This window comes from Leptinotarsa decemlineata, unplaced genomic scaffold (assembly GCF_025532065.1).
Source record: "Leptinotarsa decemlineata unplaced genomic scaffold, Ldec_3_MD MMD2_P_RNA_scaffold_5, whole genome shotgun sequence".
NCBI lineage: Eukaryota > Metazoa > Arthropoda > Insecta > Coleoptera > Chrysomelidae > Leptinotarsa > Leptinotarsa decemlineata.
In genome coordinates, this window is record NW_027412532.1 from 23,004,471 (window position 1) to 23,019,471 (window position 15,001).

Consider the following 15,001-nt stretch of genomic DNA (forward strand, 5'->3'; position numbering starts at 1 on the left):
ATTTGAGATCCGTGAAGAAGACTTCGAATCTGAACAGGGTTTATCTGACGGCAACGAGACTGGTGATTGATTGATTGATTGATTGATAGCACTTTATTTCCAACAGGTATTCATCCAATTACAGGAAATGTACAAAGGTGTTGATGAAAATATATGACAAACAGTATAATTAGTTAAAAAAAGATTGCTACAACCAAGAGAAAAATAAGTAGAAATAGAAATATATCACAAGAAGCGAAAAGAAAAAGTGATCATAGTTAAAAGGTTCTAGTGAGCATACATTTTAAAATAAAATTTTGAGAACTGTGATTAATATCCCGCATATCACATATTGAATTATAGTTATTACAAAGTACTGACACTGGTGCTTTCAAACTGTTATTTGCTCTGACAAGATCACAGTCGTTTGATATCTGGAATTAAATCGTGGGGTGCGGAAGTTGATCATTTGTAAAAGGGTGTATATTGTTTTCACTCTCAACAATGAAGTTTTTATAAGATTCATAAATTTGTAGCTTTACTTCAGGTCTTAGCGAAATAAATTGTACTCGATAAAAAGATGTATTATACTTTTTCAAGTTTTTGTGGGCCCGCTCTTTCTATAGTTAATGTGAACCAGTGCGGATATCTACGGGTACGATTAGATTTTAGGGGAACAGTGACGTCGAAAATGTTATACAGAATATTGTTCAAATTATGACATGCAGTGTTTACGTCTGTTTGTTCTAAAACACGAGACCAATCTTCATTGGCAACAAGTTGATATCATAGTAAAATTGGTTTTTCTGAAATTATAATTTTTTGATATGTCACAAGAATGAGAGACGTTATTAAAACGATCACGACTATGTGAGGTTATCAAATCTATTTGTATGGAAGGGTGATGTTTGTCCTCGTTTACAAGTGGATCCATCATCCGCTTGTTAACCACCATGATCCATGGTGATGAAAATTCTACGAAAGAAAATCATGTTCACTTGAGGAAGGTAGTTGAAAGTAGAGATGATTTAGAGTGGAAAGTACTGCCCTTCAACAAGAATGTTAGAACAAGATCTCACAATATGGTATCCCACCTTTCTGGAAACTGAGTTATATAAAGAAAATCCTCTGGAATGCTGGAAATGTTTATTCAGCGTTGACTTTATTGCTATAGTCGTTGAATATACGAATGAGTTCATAGCTTCCAAAGCTCACCAACATTTTCGAAAGAGAGAGAGATGTGAAGCCGACCAATGCCTCTGGAATGTTCGCTCTTCTAGGTCTCCTTTATTCAACAGGCGTTAATAAAAGCGGCCGTCTGAACACAAAATAAATATGGAGTACAAATGGAACGAGAATTAAACTTTTCAGGTTGACGATGTCTATGAACAGCTTTGAATTTGTATTGTTAAGGTTTAAGAATTATTTCCAACATACTAACATTAATTCGTTTTTGAATTCGGAAGTCAGGTTAGATGTTAAGGGTAGATGCTTTTTTCCAAACAAAGCATTCTAAAATACGTTAGTTTTTACTTCAGATTTCAGGTTACATATCTTGGTTAAGATAGGTTATGTCAGGTTAGTTTAGTTGAAAAATACTCGATTTTATTTTCATTCATATTGATATTGTATTGTTACTACAATAAATTACAATCAATTTCGAACCTATTTCAAAACTCTTTAGCACATTATTACTTGAAGTTCTTACTTTGTATATTATTAATAGTGCTTTCTCAGTAACCGATAAGACTACAAAAAATGAACATTACTAGTATCGTTTGTAGGTGAAGTAGGCTAAAAAAGGTAGAGTTTTTCAAACCGGGTTCCAGCGTGACGGAGCTTATTGTATTGCTATTGAATTTTGGTGCTAATGGTGGAGTTTTATGCATTTGACAACACCGTGTTATGCTTGATTAGGATGCATGATGTACAACCAGAATGATGACATTGATGACTGGTATAATTCTCAAGTTGAAAACAATTGTGGAAACCGTTTCATCATTCAAGTCAAAGTAATTATTTCCACTAAACAGTAAAATGAAATGAAAGGAAATGAAATATTGTTCTGTTTTGTTTCTATTTTTATTTGTATGATTCGTCATATGATAAGAATATTGTAAAAAACTTTTGTCAAATGTCTGTTTTTGGTTGAGTGGAAGAATAGCTATGCTAGTAGCCCCCAAGTAAATAAAGACCCTTTATTTAGATTCTTCACATTTAACAAATGAGTAGATATTTTCAAGATCTTTGAATTGATCAGAAGAGGGGTGGGGATGGGTAACCAATGAGGTGATTTCCATTATGTTTTTGAAAGATTTCATTTCGAAAATTGGGAAACAAAAGGCCCTGCATTATCTGTAGTTCATTGTAATATATTGCTTGTTAGCACTCCATTATGAGTGCTAACGAGTTGTTAATATTCACAGTAGAAACCAGCAGATCAAATAATTATGAGTAATAATGAACATTCATGAAACGTTCACACCGTGCTGCATCACATCGACAATTTACAAGAAAATTCGACCTCGTCAAAAATATATTGAAACCACAACAATCCTGTTTTCAATGTGTATTTCTGTAATAAGGTTTACTCGAAGTTTTTATTGATGATATATACAGGCCGTTTATTTTAGCTGATCCCACTATTGCTATCTCGTAAACCGTAAGACCTACAAGGTCGGTTGAATTTGAACAAAAGTTTTTTATTTTTGAAAAATAGATTAATCTGATATAAATCAATTTGCAATTGCATATAATTGATAGTGTAACGACCGTAGGTATATATAAAAGAGTGGTTTTTCGGGGATTCGGTCTGTTTAGAATTAATTGTTATATAATGATTCATCTAATATCATCAACATCAGAGAAAACAATCAAGCTGAAAATCCAAATTTCAAATATTCTTCCATTCCTTATATCCCTGAATTGTCCATCAAAATCATAAACGTATTCAAACAAGAAAAGAATATAAAAATTTCACAAAAGAAAGTTAAACCCTTAATTAAACTACACTCAAAATTAAAAGATGAAGATCCGTTATTAGGAAAGTCACATGTAGTTTACGAAATTCCCTGCAACGATTGTGATAAGATATACAATATAGAGAAAAAAAAAAACAATTTAAAAACCCGCATAGCTCTTCATAAAAGTAATTGTAAAAATTTAAAACGAAATTCTTGTGCTCTACAACACGTTCTAGATAATGATCATTCAGTCGATTAAACTCCACAATTCTCCATTTCAAATAAATAAATTCAAATAAAAAGCCATTTCTGAAAATGCCTGAAATTAAAATTAAAGAAAACAAAATCAACAAAAAGACAGACATCGACAATCTCTGCAAAATTTATTCATTTTTACTAACAAAAAATAAAAATCTGAATATATCCTGTGATATTCATACAATATAAATCACCATGATATACGATATTGAAAAATTAGAAAAACTATTTCACATCATTCAATTTCAAAAGGTTGTCAATTTCATGTTGAAGACTTCTTTCAAAATTAAAATTTTCAAATTAAATATCCTGATATACCTAGCACAGGTATACTGTTTTATATGTTATTATGTTTCATATATATATATATATATATATATATATATATATATATATATATATATATATATATATATATATATATATATATATATATATATATATAAATCAAGAATGAAATAATTCGCGGACACAACACTCAAAAAATAGGGGCAAACCGCGGACACGTGTTTCTGGCTATTGGCCTCATCAGCGCGGCAGCCAAGTGTAAAGATGGGCAACACTTGTTTGCCGAAAGCAACTAACTCTACTAAAACACACGGTCTATCGAAAACCATAGTAACCGCTACATCAATTTCGATTCCCATCATCATCCTGTCCAGCTGAATTCCGTTCTGAGTTCCCTCGTACATCGTTCTATAGGATTCACTGACAACCACAATAGATCCAGGGAACTACGAACTCACAGCCGTCCTTCACCAAAATGACTATTCCGTCTCCCTAATACAAAGATCCATCCAACGGCAACACAAACCCCACCCCACGAGTTACCCGAGGAACAGACCAACCAGACACAAACTTTTCTCCCCTACATCCATGGAGTCACTGACAAAGTGAGCCGAATTCTGAAGAAACATAACGTAAAGACAGTATTCACAGCCAACAACCAAATCTCCACTATGTTAAGAATCGTATATACCCTATATGCTTCATTGCGTATCGGTACACGATACGCAATGAAGTACACAATACGCAATGAAGCATAGGGTATACGAGATATCACGTTCCTACTGCCCCAGAACTTACATCGGTCCGACCAATAGAAGAATTTCCAACAGAACCTATGAACATGAACTACGTGTTCGCAAATTAGATCCAGCATCATCTTTCTTCAAACACCACCGGGAAATAGGCCACTAATAAGCTTCGAAAACACCAAGAACATTGCTACGGTGAAAAACCTTCAGGCCAGGATAATTCGGGAAGCAATCAAAATTGAAAAACGTCCCAACTGCCTCAACAAGCGAGACGATTCGCAGAGACTACCGCAAACATGGAGGACATTGTTGTCACACAAGATACCTGAAAATAACTCAGATACCTGGTAAGGCAAATCAGATACCTGCTACAATAACATAAATATGGGCCCCGAACAACAGAGTGACCAGTACGAACTTATAGTGGAACACAGCACATATAGAACTAGTAACGAGACTTGGGGACAAGGGAGTTAACGACCTCGTCCTTGGGTCATGTAAGTACAAATCTTGAGAATGGCTCCAAAGCAGGAGTCGAAACGATGAAAACTACAGACGCGGTTCAACCCGGACAACATTATATCAAATTGCTGACCGCGAAACCTATCCGAATATACAGGGTCTTGCACGACGAGCGTTCGTTAGGAATATATGGAGATTCAAAATAAAAACTTGAAATTTTCTGGCCTTCTCAACTGAAATATTTTCAGCTTCCGGTCTCTTTCCGTTATACCGGAAGTTGAGGGCAACTTCCTTATTTCAAATGAAATACCTTGTATTTTTTTACATTTTTTAATTTCTCAGCACATTTTAGGCCCACTTTGTATAAAAATTCCTATACTCAAATTTGACAGTTACAGCACCATTCCGAAAAAATTATAACTCATAGACAGTAACAGTTGAAAATGTGAAATTTCACAGAATCACACCTTAAGCATCAAGTTATGAACAGGTCCATCGAACTTTCGAAAATAATTTACAGGGTGGTCGAAATTTCCACCTAAAACATAACATCGAGAGATCTGATGAAACACGATTTTTTCAAATGGAAACCTACACTATTCTACTGTTTTTGGATACAATGAAAAAAAAAGATATCCAATTCATGACGAATGTCCTATACCTAAAATACACCCCTGGCAAGATATATCCGATTATGGGAAATATTTTAAATGTAAATCATTCGAAGCAATACCAAACCAAGAAAGCTTTGAAAACTAATGAACCACTATTATCACAAGGTAACCCAACATGAAAATGGATGAATTGAAATAAAATACTATCAGAGAGATGAATTATATGTTTGTTTATTAATATCGAATACAGTAATTTTATTTTGTTTATATTTTTAAAGGTTAGATTTCACTTTAATTTTAGAATTTAACTTAATTTCTTTAAATTCAAATGATATTGTGCCCTGCGAAAATTCGACTGGCGTTTGTAGTTTAGTCCCCAATTACTACGGAATATAATTGGAAATATTCGTGAGCACCAGAACAAATGAATGCAATTAGACGGAGAATCAGTAGAAATCAATCAATTTCCTGCAAAGTTGAGCATAAATCCGTTACATTTCTCATATTTTGTTTCTACGATGAATTAGTGACCTTCATCACAATTCATAACCAGGTTAGGGGAGAGGCGGGGAATCACACGCAGCAGGCAAATAGCACTGCAATTCACCCACAAAGAATGCGAAAATACCGCCAAAAATCACTCGATGTTTTTTCTGATATTACGTTTAATATAATATTAATGGACGTCGGACTGGGAGTATTAATATAAATTTTCCATTGATATATTCTGTATGATGAGAAGATAATTAAAATGTGGTGAAAACTAATTTTGTTTAAATATTTTATTTTGGGAAGGCAATTTATATTTGAAATATTTTTTTATTATTTAGAATTGTTACCTTCTACAGATCTATAAAATAATCAGAATATTAAATTTACAAATAAATACAAATGTAGAAAGGGCTAGAAGTTACTGCATTTGATAAATTAGCTTTTTTGAAAAAAAATAAAATTTGTCATTAACTTGAATTTTAAAAAATTCGCATATTAAAAGAAATATGTATCATCTGGTGACGTATTAAATACTCTATCCATTTCCTTCATCCAACCTATTTAACTCAAAATATTATAATTTGTAGTTATGATTCGTCTTTTGATGTAAATAAATTTGAAGTAGAAAAGTGTGGCTGCACTGAGAGATACACTTTATATATTTTTGTTGGTTTGGAAATGAAGATTCATATTCCTTATTTTTTAATGGGAATACTCACTTCGAATAAGACATTGCGATAATTTTAATCTGAAAAAAGTCTACAGGGATTCGTCGAGTGATTCTTCACTGGATGAATCAGTTTCATTAGGATTGATGACAACTGGAATAATTTTTTCTGATAATGAGTCTATGCGATCATCAAGATCCCACAACTCTGCTTCGATTCTGATTGTTTTGAGGATACATTTTTCCCAAGCTTCTTGGTCGACTGTTTCCAGAGCACTGTATAGTTATTGCATTACTTCACACAGCTTGAAGGTCTTATTATTCCGTGCGATGAATCCTTTAACTTGAGCCCAAACCAACTCTATTGGATTCAATTCTCAGTGATGAGGCGGCAACCGAAGAACCGACATTCCTTTAGTCTTCGCTATCTCATCGGTGACATACCTGACGAATTTTGACTTATGACGTTTAGCCAAGTTGGGGAGCTCTGTTTTTAACATGGGTGATTCAAAAGGAATAGCTTTCATTTGTAACCACTCAGTAATATCTGCTTTCTTCCAACACGACGTCGGCAGCTTCTCGACTCGTCTCCTGTGGTAACTTGCGATATCCATTACTATTACGGATCCCTGCGAAAGTTTCACAAGTATGTTTTTAAACAATTTTTCGAATACTATGGCATCCATTCGAACACCATCAATCCATCTTTCAAGAATCCTTCACTGCTGCTATGTGAGTGATAATGAGACGACGACCTTTTCCAACTGGAATTTTCAAACCAGTGGACCAACTTTCCATAAAGGCTTGTCTTCCACTTTTGATGTTCTGATCTTGCCAAACCTTCAAGACGGTATGACTCTCATTGACCCATGTTTCATCCAAATAAAAAATAGATTTACCCTCAAACAAATAGCAGACATAACCAAGACCCCAAATGGTTTTACAGTGTACAAACAGGTCAAAAAAGAATATGGTAATAAACTGATATCCGCTAAAAAAATGGTGTATGATGAATACATTTCTTCGTCCAATAATAACTCTGAAGCTTGCTGGAAAATAATAAATTTCGAGAGAAATAAATACGATTTAAAACCAACAATCGAACTATCATCTGATGAGATGAACAACTTTTTTAGTAACATTGCTGATAATATCATTAATTATCTCCCGTATGTTGCAAACGAGGGGCTTTTAAGTTTTAAAAAAATTCCTGCTCCGTGTAAGTCATTTTTCTTCCGACCCGTGCATGAGATAGAAGTTTTGGAAGCGATTAATTCACTGAAGGACACCAAATGTTCAGTTACCCATGAACTCAATAGTCGAATACTAAAGGAAACCTCGTCTATAATAATCCAACCTCTTTTACTATACTGATCAATTTAATCTTATGTACTGGTATCTTTCCAGATATCTTCAACTCTTCCGAAGTAGTGCCCCTTTTTAAAAAAGGTGATGAAAAAGCCATCGATAATTATGACCAATAAGTATTATTTCAATATTCAGTAAAGTGGTTGAAATTATAATTAAGATTCAGCTCTATGCCTACTTTGAAAATAATAAATTTTTCAGCAATTCACAATATGGTTTCAGAAAGTCGCGCTCAACAATAGATGCAGTGTACGACGTCGTGTCTGGCGTGATTGAGGAACTTGAGCATGGCAATCACACAGCGTTGATGCTTTGTGACCTGTCGAAATCGTTCGACTGCGTCTCACATGAAATTCTATTGGAATAGAATTTCATGTGAGACGCTTCACTTGATAAGAACATATCTTACTAATCGTCAACAAGCAGTGATGCTCAACGGTACCTAATCAAACTTTCAAACATGGCGTTCCGCAAGGGTCTGTTTTGGGCCCGCTCTATCCACTGATTATCGCTATCTAATAGCGATAATCAGTGGTTTCTATCTAATAAGCTGAAACTAAATTGTCAGAAAACACAATACATCCAGACTTCTGCTAATAACCAAACTATCTATAATTTTGAAACTAATATTAGATAATAGACTTAACTGTTCTGCACATATTTCTCAACTGAAGAGAAAACTCTTGGGTTCTCTATTTGTTCCTCGCCAGTTGAAGTACATCACTAGTGCAAATATATTAAAAACCTCATACTCTTCACTGTTTCACTCACATATCAGTTATGGGGTACAACTTTGGGGAAATTCATGTCATTCCATTCAAATATTTAGGATACAAAAGAAGGCATTGAGAGTGCTGGCTAATATTGGATACAGGGATCACTGTCAAGAATATTTCAAAAAACTCAGAATTATATATATATATAATAATAATAAATATTATTATTATATATATATATATATATATATATATATATATATTATATATATATATATATATATATATATATATATATATATATATATATATATACTGTTGTAGTCTCTCTTATTTCTGAACAGACAATAATTGGATAGACTCGTGGCACACACGTATTTCAACAACTCTGTTAAGGTACATTTCAGTTCTACGCTTTTTTATTCGTTAGATATAGACCATTTTTAGTTTTCGGAATTTTTGTTATAGCATTTGTGCGCAATTCAAGTAAAGGTAAGTATTACATTTTTATTTCAAAGTTGCTCTATTTTTTATCATGAATGAACTGGTCCCTACTGAACCAAATGCCGTATATATTTCCTGGCAATATCGACCAATATAATTTGTTCAAATAGCTCATAAGACAAATGGCGTAAATCGGGTAATGATACGCTTGTGGGCCTATTCGTAACTATTTATCGGAACGATGTCAGTCGGTAGTAGTAGGTTCATTGAAGTCAGATGACCAAATACTGAATTACGGAGTGCCTCAAGGATCAATCTTGGGACCTATTCTTGGATTTTCATGAGTGTCTGAAGTTTTGTACTATCCACCACTAAGCCGATGATACTCAATTATACCTAGACTTTACGAGCAATCCAATCCTTTCAGCAACTTCTCAAATTGAAGAAGACTTTACATCTTTATACAATATCTCAACCGCACATAATCTCACACTTAACCCTTCGAAATCAGTAGCTATGCTTCTCGGAACGAAATCAAGCTAACACAAAATTTTCAAATCAGGTTAGCAAGTATGCCGTTAACCTTTGTAAGTGAAATCAAAAACCTAGGTATTTGGTTTGATGTTGACCTAAGATTTACCAAGCATGTCAGCTATCTCTGTCAGAGCTCGTTCAATATTCTGAGACAGCTGTATCCTAGTCGTGATTTGCTATCTACTAAAATGAAACTAAATTATCATATTGCGACAGTATTTATGATCCCGCACTTCTACAGGCTGATGCAGCTAGACTACAAAAAATTCAAAATTCCTGTTTACGTTTTTCTCATGGAATACGTAAATTTGAACATATATATGAAATTCAAAGAAACAGGATGGCTCAAATTAGATAACTGTCGAAAACTCCATTTACTTACCTTGACACACAAAGTTATAACGTCTGGCAAACCTACGTATCCCCTCAATAAATTTACTATGTTCAAAAACCTCAATAGGGTGAACACAAGGAAAAATAATATGCTGGTTATTTCCAAACACTGAAGTGCACTGTACCAACGTTCTTTTTCATATTCTGCACCTAAATTCTATAACACTCTTCCCAAGGAGTTTTGGAACTTCTCTTTATACAATTTCAAGAAGAAATTGAAAATCTTACTTCAGTCACTATAGAGTTGCTTTTAAGACGGGCCTGCATATGATTATTGTTTACGCTAGGGTTATAAATGAATGTTAATAAAAGTGTTTACTAAGGTGAAAATATTTTACAAGAATTTAGGCACATATTTATATTTATATTTAGAATTAAATTATTACTTTTTTTTTCATTTAAATTATTATTTAAAAATTTAATTTTTATTTGATTTGTACTTTTATATCTTATACTCACACGAATATAAATTGTTCTGGAAATAAGTATTTTTGATTTTATATACGCTAATACTCAAATTTTACTTTTATATTTTTCTATGATTCACTTATATTTTTATAGTCTTCTATGATTCACCTATATTTTTTTTTTTTTTTTCGCTAGGTTGAGTTGAAAAGCAGCCTAGGCTGATAGTTCATCTTTTCATTGACCCTTAATTATTGTTCTAAATTTTTGTATTTAATTTTTTATATTATGTCGATGAATAAAGACGATTATTATTATTATTATTATTATATCCATTCCGATTTATAACTATAATGGAATTGACATGTTGTCAATACCGCCACATACCTCCCACCGCTTACAACCACTCGATACTTCGTTTTTCAATAAGGAGTGCGATATTTTTTTGAAAACTGGCAAGCAAGAGAAAATAACTTTTCCAGATTATGCAGAAATATTTAAAAATGCCTACGTTAAAATTGCGACAATGGAAAATGGATCAGGTTTCAACTCATCATTCAATCCAGATAAATTTACCAAAGAGGATTTTGAAGCTGCTAGTCAATATTTGCCTACTGTATCTAATGATTTGGACTCCACAAATCAGCCTGATCCTGGCACGTGAACTACCAACGTTCCAATTATACCCCAATCCTGTCCTAAACGAAAGTGCTTTAGCAAAAGGCGAAGTCAGTATTGCAAAACTTTCACCATTGCCATCATATTCTGGAAAAGAAAAAACTAGAAAATACACCAAGGGAAAGTCAGAAATATTAATAGCTACACCAATGAAATTAATTCTCGAGGAGAAGCAACAAAGAAGGAATAAAATAAATTTTGCTCGAGAAGGAAAGGGTAAAACTATTAAAGCAAAAGTGCCATTACGCAAAAAACAATGAATAAAAGAAATATGGAACTAGATTCTGATATTTCCGAGGACAACGAAATTGATGAACTGGATGACATGTATGTGGATTCAAACGAGAAGTATCACTGCTTGTTATGTGAAGATTTCGGGAAAGATGGGGAAATTTGGTATAGATGTGTTACCTGCGGGAAGTGGGTACATGCTGAATGCAGTGGGCAGGACTTTGCCACTGATTATGAATGCGACTTTTGCAGTAAAAAATTCTTTGCAACAGGGGACCTTGTTGGCAAATTTTGATTTAGTTTCTGAAAAAAGTTAAATATTTTTGTGAAATATCTACAATATGTTTTAAGTTTTCGATTTTATTAAGTTTTAATTACGAATAAGTTTACTTTTTTTAAATTTATGATATTTTATTACAATTTTCAAAAAATAGATTTTTTCAAACAGTTTTTATTTGTGTATCTTTGCCCGACAAAATACGTATCATTAACCACCGTGTAGGGTAATGGTACGCAAACCACAAAACTCGGGTTTATCTGTTTTATACCAACCCCTTTTATTTTGTAGAAAATTTGAGATGGCTCTGTTGAAGGGAATATGTGAATGAACAACTATGGCAAATCTGCAGTTTTTACCGATGAAAACATTTGATTTATGACAAATTTTGCTTAGATGCGTACAAGTACTATCCTCTACCCTACCACCCATTTTGAGATAAAAATATGATTTCATCCTTTTGAATTCTCAAGTGAACAAAATTTATATGATATACACACCAGAAGTGAAATATAGCAATAGTATTTGAAAGTGGTTTACTCAAAGATATTTGTGAATTCAAAAATATCTTGTATCAATAATGAATCTATAGATGGTGAGGTAGTTTAGATCAATTAGTTTTGTAATTTTTAGGATTTCAGAAAACGAAAAATAGTTTTTATCTTTTCAATCTACTACAATAATTTCTCAGCAAAAAAATTGTTACTGACTGTATGATTTCAATCGCAGGTTGATCTCACGAAAAAGATTACCAAAAATGAAATAGTACAACATAGCATTAGTCATTCCCCAATTTTGTCCTACAATTACTAACCGTTTCATAACAGCTGTCCAAAGTGATGTTATCAGATCTTCTAATGTTTATTTCGACTTTTGGTTCTGGGGGCACTAAAATCATGAGAGCGAAACAAAGAACCGTAGCAACTATAATGCCCATGAAGATTGTTTTTCTGTATGCTCTGTAAACATCAACCAAAAGTCCAAATGCTGGTTTTGCGAACAGAAAGACGATGGGTAGAATTCCTGTTACTGTACCCATGACTATTGTCGATATTCCAAGTTCTTTGCCATAGACTGGAAATTGCGGGAGAATCGGACCCATTGCTGAAAATTGAAAAAAAAGGTTACATTGTTTGCCTTCGATGTGGAGAGTATGTACGAGTATTAGATTGTTTCAGAAGTTTTGTTCGTTTTAATGTCAAGAGGTTTTGTAGCTTGTGAGACGGTAGCTGGTGGGATGGTAGCCTGGTGGGTTGACGTTGATGGCTTGCTCCACTCACTCAATCGACCGCTGTGTGAACCGGTGATTCGGACTGTAAGGCTGAACGATCGATTTTTTACTTCCTATCGCCCAACCAGTATTAGGAATCACACATTAAAATGTGAGACCTCGTTAGTCCCTAGCTCGCACAAGTTTCGATTTTTGAGAGTTGTCGTTCGTATGTGGGCAACAGCTGGTTAACGGAAAAATGTTTTTTAAAACAGACAGACAGACAGCTCCATATCTCAATAAATATTAATTTTACTGTGTCGTAGTATATACTGATCAATAGAGAATTTTGTACTCAATACATTGATTCTGCCAATTTTTTTCCAAATTTTATTTTTTGTCCCTTTTCAGCTTATTTACATTATGATGATAAGCGATTTTCGGCTAATTTTTCTTCACGAATTCAAATTGAACCGAGCGCTGCCGAATCCGCCCAAAAAATAAACCAGGAATTTGACAATGATGGTGTTATTGAACGAACTGTACGACGTTGCTTTGCAAAATTTCGTTCCAGAGATTTCAGCCTCGAAGATGAGCCTCAAAGTTCTCGACCTACAGGTTGGGGTTTGAGGACTCCGGTGGAGACTGACCGATAACAAACGGTGTCTGGGATGGCGGAAGAACTGGGCATCAGCTCTCGTCAGCGGTTTGTGATGATTTAATAAACGATCCTTTTTTTTAATTGGATCGACACATATGCTGAAAAGTGGATCCTCTACGACAACAAGAGACATTCAGGATAGTGCTTAATTACCAATGAGCGATCCAGGCACTTCCCAAAGGCAAAAATCAACCAAAGAGGTACCATGGTTACTCTATTTTGGTCAGCGGCTGGCGTGATTGACTGCAACCGGACCAGACCGTCACAACAGAGTCCAATTGTAAAGAAATTATTGAAATGTACCGAAAATTGCATCATTAGCAGCCGGCACAGGTCAACAGAAGAGGTCAGATTCTGCACAACAACGCCCGTCTGCTCGTTTCATAAATCACCAATTGAGTGAATCAGGACCAGGCATAAACGACCTTCGTCGACTACATCAAATCCCGAGCACGCAATTTTCATGCAGACGGAATTAATCGACTCGTAATACGTTGGTGAAAGTACACTAATTCAAATGGTGCTTATTTCGATTGAATTCAAAAAGAGTTTTTACTGATATATTATATTTTGAAGTAGACTCATAAAAACGGACAGAATTTTTAAAACAATCTAATATGAAAATATTCCGTATGAAAGTTTATTCAAGAGAAATCAGCCTTGAAACAAGAATTATTGTAATAGGTACTCAATCAGAAAGATATGCAAATAGACGCGGTGGGTTCAATAATATATCAAAATTTCGAAGAAACTATCGCAAATAGAAAATCTGAGGTTTCCGTTTGAAAAAATTGAGAATATTCCAAAGATTATAATAATTACAATAAATTATCAATTAAAACTCCAAAATGCTGAATACTGATATTGCATTCAAACTCACTGCGTGGGCATGAATGGACTTAGCGGATTTTTCATCAATGTTTACTATTTGATCTTTTCAATTAGAGAACTTTTCTCATTTACCCAAAATTAGAATAGTTATAAAAAAATTCAAAATCAGTACATAATAGACATAACCTGAGTCAAGGTTGAAGAGAACAGAATATGGGTTGGTAGGCAGTAGTCGGATGGAAACTTAATAACCAAACGTTTCGTCTGCTACTGTGGCAGACATCAAGTACTGATGATGTATGCCTCATTCGCTGATGATGTCTGCCTCAGTAACAAACGAAACGTTCCATTCGACCAGATTCTGTTCTCCTTGACTAAAAAAGTAGTTACAAAATCGCCATCTGAAATAAGAAAGTTGTTTTTAACTTCTTTACATAGTATAAAACAAAGTTGATTCCCGCTGTCTGTCCTATGTATGCTCAGATCTTTGAAACTATGCAAAGGATTTTGATGCGGGTTTTTCAATAGATAGAGTGATTCAAGAGAAATGTTTGAGTGTATGTAACATGCATAATATAGTAGACAAACACTGATAATTTCAGAAGTTTCTAATGTGATGTCGTAAATAATATAAGAGATAAATCAAAAAATGTACCACAGTATTGTAGACCTTTTCAAGGTGTACACAATAACTATTTTTAATCTTCGAAAAGTAATGACTTATTCACGAAGCGATTTTAAGCAATACAGCATCAATCCTTATCCAATTAATACATTGTGC

At 33.9% G+C, this 15,001-nt stretch overlaps 1 protein-coding gene across 2 annotated transcripts in view; it reads right to left on the minus strand.

Moving 5' to 3' along the window:
* The window catches only part of LOC111503224 (major facilitator superfamily domain-containing protein 6), a 103,188-nt gene that overhangs the window by 13,555 nt on the left and 74,632 nt on the right, over window positions 1-15,001 (minus strand). For both annotated transcript variants that reach the window (XM_074169701.1, XM_074169700.1), the window contains one exon: window positions 12,333-12,622. In XM_074169701.1, the coding sequence (XP_074025802.1) occupies window positions 12,333-12,622 (290 nt within the window). The remainder of the gene's footprint in view (window positions 1-12,332; window positions 12,623-15,001) is intronic.